Source organism: Rhincodon typus, unplaced genomic scaffold (genome assembly GCF_021869965.1).
Source record: "Rhincodon typus isolate 14 unplaced genomic scaffold, sRhiTyp1.1 hic_rhity00016249, whole genome shotgun sequence".
In the NCBI taxonomy this organism is placed as follows: Eukaryota; Metazoa; Chordata; class Chondrichthyes; order Orectolobiformes; family Rhincodontidae; genus Rhincodon; species Rhincodon typus.
Genome location: NW_025981887.1, coordinates 1701 through 5176, shown reverse-complemented (window position 1 = coordinate 5176; position 3476 = coordinate 1701). Strand labels below are relative to the sequence as shown.

The following is a 3476-nucleotide window of genomic DNA, read 5'->3' as shown; positions in this document are numbered from 1 at the left end:
CTTAGTTACTCTTTTGTCCTTAATGTATTTGTAGAATCCCTTTGGATTCTCCTTAACCCCATTTGCCAAAGTTATCTCATGTCCCCTTTTTGCCCTCCTGATCTCCCTCTTAAGTATATTCCTACTGCCTTTATACTCTTCTAGAGATTCATTCGATTCCTGCTGTCTATACTTGACATACGCTTCCTTCTTTATCTTGATCCCAAAATCTAAATTTCTTCGATAATCAACATTCCCTATACCTGTAGGACAACCCCAATAAGGTGATCATCCCTTATTTCTCTGTTCCGTCCAAATAACTTCCCTGGTTGTATTCCCAGGAATATCCTCCCTAAATACAGCTGTAATGTTATCTCTAATCAAAAATGCCACTCCCCGTCTTCTCTTGTCCCCCCCCACTTTTTCTATCCTTCCTGTAGCATCTATACCCTGGAACATTAAGCTGCCAGTCCTGTCCATCCCTGAGCCTTGTCTCTAATTGTTGTGATATCCCAGTCCCATGTTCCCAACCATGCCCTGAGTTCATCTGGTAGGCCTCTTGCATTAAAATAAATGTTGTTTAATTTATCAGTCATACCTTGTTCTCTGCTTTTTTTTTCCTGCTTTTTCCCAACTGTACCAGTCTCAGACTGATGTCTGTCCTCGCGATCTCCATCTATTCACCACCCCCCCCACCCATTCCCACCCCACTAGTTTTTCTCCCCAATCAGCTCTCTCAAATCTCCCCACCAGTGTATTCGTCCCCTTCCAATTAACATGCAATCTGTCCTTTTTATACAGGTCACTTCTACCCCAGAAGAGATTCTAGTGATCCAAAAATGTGAATCCTTCTCCCCTGAACCAGCTCCACATTCATCTGCTCTATCCTCCTATTCCTACCCTCACTAGCTCATGGCACAAGGAGTAATCCAGATATTACTACCCTCGGACTTCCTTTTTAAATTCTTGCCTAACTTCTTATGTTCTGCCCTCAGAATCTCATCCTTTTCTCTTCCTATGTCGTTAGCTCCAATGTGTGCAACGACCTCCTGCTGGTTCCTCTCCCCTTTGAGAATATTTTGCACCCTCTCCAAGATATCCTTGATCTTGACCCCAGGGAGGCAACATACAGCTTTGATGTCTTGCTTTTGGCCACAGAAGTGTCTGTTGGTGCCTATGACTAGAGAGTCCTGTACCACAATCGATTGCTTGGAACCTGACGTACCCCTCGTTATGTTAGAGCCAGTCTCGGTACTAGAAACTTTGCTGTCAGTGCTACGTTCCCCCAAGAGTCCATTACCCTCTACAGTTTCAAAAACAGCATAGTTGTTTGACATGGGGATAACCACAGGAGAACCCCGCACGACTAGCCTCCATTCCTGGAGGTAACCCATTTACCTGACTGTGTCATTGGTTTACCTCCCTTCCTGCAACTGCCATCCATCACACCACCTAGCTCCTATAGATTCCTCATTGTCTCTAACTGCCGCACCAACTGATCCATGCGATCCAATAGGATCTGCAACCACACTTCCTGCAGACATAATCGTCAGTAACATGGAATCTCTCCCTAATCTCCCACATCTGACAGGAAGAGCACATCACTCTACTAAAGGCCATCTTTGCACCTTAACAATCTACAGACCCAGAAAATAGCACAGTCTTGCTGCTCTAAAAACACTGTTCCAGGCTAACATAGTGCATATGTTTATATTTTTAAAGTTTATTCAAGAGACAGATCTCGATAAAGCATTTCATCAAGAAACAACCCACTCTACTTACTATTGTAGTTTTATGGGGGGCAGAAAACAGTAAGGTTACACTTTTAAAAAGCCACTTAGCTGCTCCCCTGCCGTGAGCTCTCCCACACAGGATTCTCCACAATCGGCTGTGAGTTTTGCTGTTTAAGTTTTCTTAGACAAACTCAGATATCCAGAGATACTCCAATCGAATGCCTGCGATTTAGAAAATGGGAGCATAGTATTTGAAGCTTCTCAAAATCCCATTCTCGAGAGTGATTGGGGTTGGACAAAAAATGCTGACCTTGCCAGCGATGTTCATGTCCAACAAAATAATTTTAAAATAGTTGAGTATATTGTCCATTTTAAAAAGTCTCATTTCCTAATTACAGTTGAAAACTCAATGATAAGTACAGCATTTTTAAAATCTAAAAATTATTTTAAATAGACAGATGACCGACTGGTATCGACCGATGGGTTCATGTTGAATTTTTTGTGGGTGCTGCAGCAACTGAGCACAAAGATCAAGCTAGAAACCGTTGACCCGATGTACATTTTCCACCCAAAGTGTCGCATCAACATACTATCTGATGAGACGCGTGTGAAAGCCTCTATGGAAGACATTAAAAGCTGGCTTTCTGAACTCAGTAAGTACATTTGATGTATTTAGTATGCAACTTTGTGTGTTGTTTTTTTTCTCCTGTAACTGTCTGTTGGAAGTAAGGTGATTATTTTAAACTGCGTTCTTTGGCTTAAATTGTTTTTAGAAACTTTACATATTTTCTTTTAAATCTCAATAGATGATCAGTCTAAGTTTGCTGAGCCAAAGTTCCCCACAGAATGCTTCTTCCTGACACTACATGCGCACCATCTTGCTATCTTGCCAAGTTGCCGCCGATATATAAGAAGACTGCGAGCTATTAGAGATCTAAACCGGTAGGAAGGGGTTGCAAAAATAGATTTACATTTTGGAAGGCCTTTCAAGGATCTTGATGGCGAAGTAGATAGTTTGGTAATCTATTAGTCTGCACTTGGAAGTTTATACACAAGAATATGTGATTTGAGAGAGACCAGTACAAGCTCATTTAGCACAGTTCCCATGTACAGGGATTGTACAGGCAACCTGAAACCATAAATGTGACACAATATTCTGCTAATAGTGTGTAATTATACTTGTTGATCTCCATTGTGTCAGTGAACTTTTCTTCCAGTTCAGTTAAAGTGTATATTGATGACTTTTTCTTTTCCCTTTTCCACAGGACTGTGGAGGAACTGAAAAACAGTGAAAGTCAGTGGAAGGATTCTCCATTGGCAAACAGACACAGGGAGATGTTGAAGCGATGCAAGACACAGTTGAAGGTGTGTAAGAATTATTGCAGGTAATGATACAATCGTGGCACCAATAGTGATATTATTTAGTGTCTTTGGATTCCACAGAAAGAAGTGATGGATCCATCTACTTTTTGCTGTTGCATCATAGCTGTAGAGGCTGATTTTACTTACTCGGCTGAATAATGCCAAGGGCATGGATTTGATTCTTGTTCTGGCTGATGTACTCTTGAAACCTGCCTCCTCTCCCTATAACTGAGAACAGAAAGCAATGGCAAACCACCACTGACAAAAACTGCCAAGAAAATGGCTCGGAATGAAGCCGCAGCACGTGTTGAGGCAAGGACCAGCCTTTGTACAGAGCACATGTGCTATGTTGTCATAACAATTAAGGACCCTTTGAAAGACACATCATATTTTACTCCTTTC

At 41.7% G+C, this 3476-nt stretch overlaps 1 protein-coding gene across 1 annotated transcript; it reads left to right on the top strand.

The window, feature by feature from the left end:
- Positions 1-2166: 2166 nt before the first annotated feature.
- LOC125482743 (ubiquitin conjugation factor E4 B-like) lies at positions 2167-3097 on the top strand (the record flags this gene model as incomplete). Its single annotated transcript, XM_048594874.1, has 3 exons — positions 2167-2365; positions 2519-2654; positions 2978-3097. Coding segments are annotated over 3 exons (455 nt in total), but the record flags the coding sequence as incomplete, so codon positions are not given.
- Between the last annotated feature and the right edge of the window lie 379 nt (positions 3098-3476).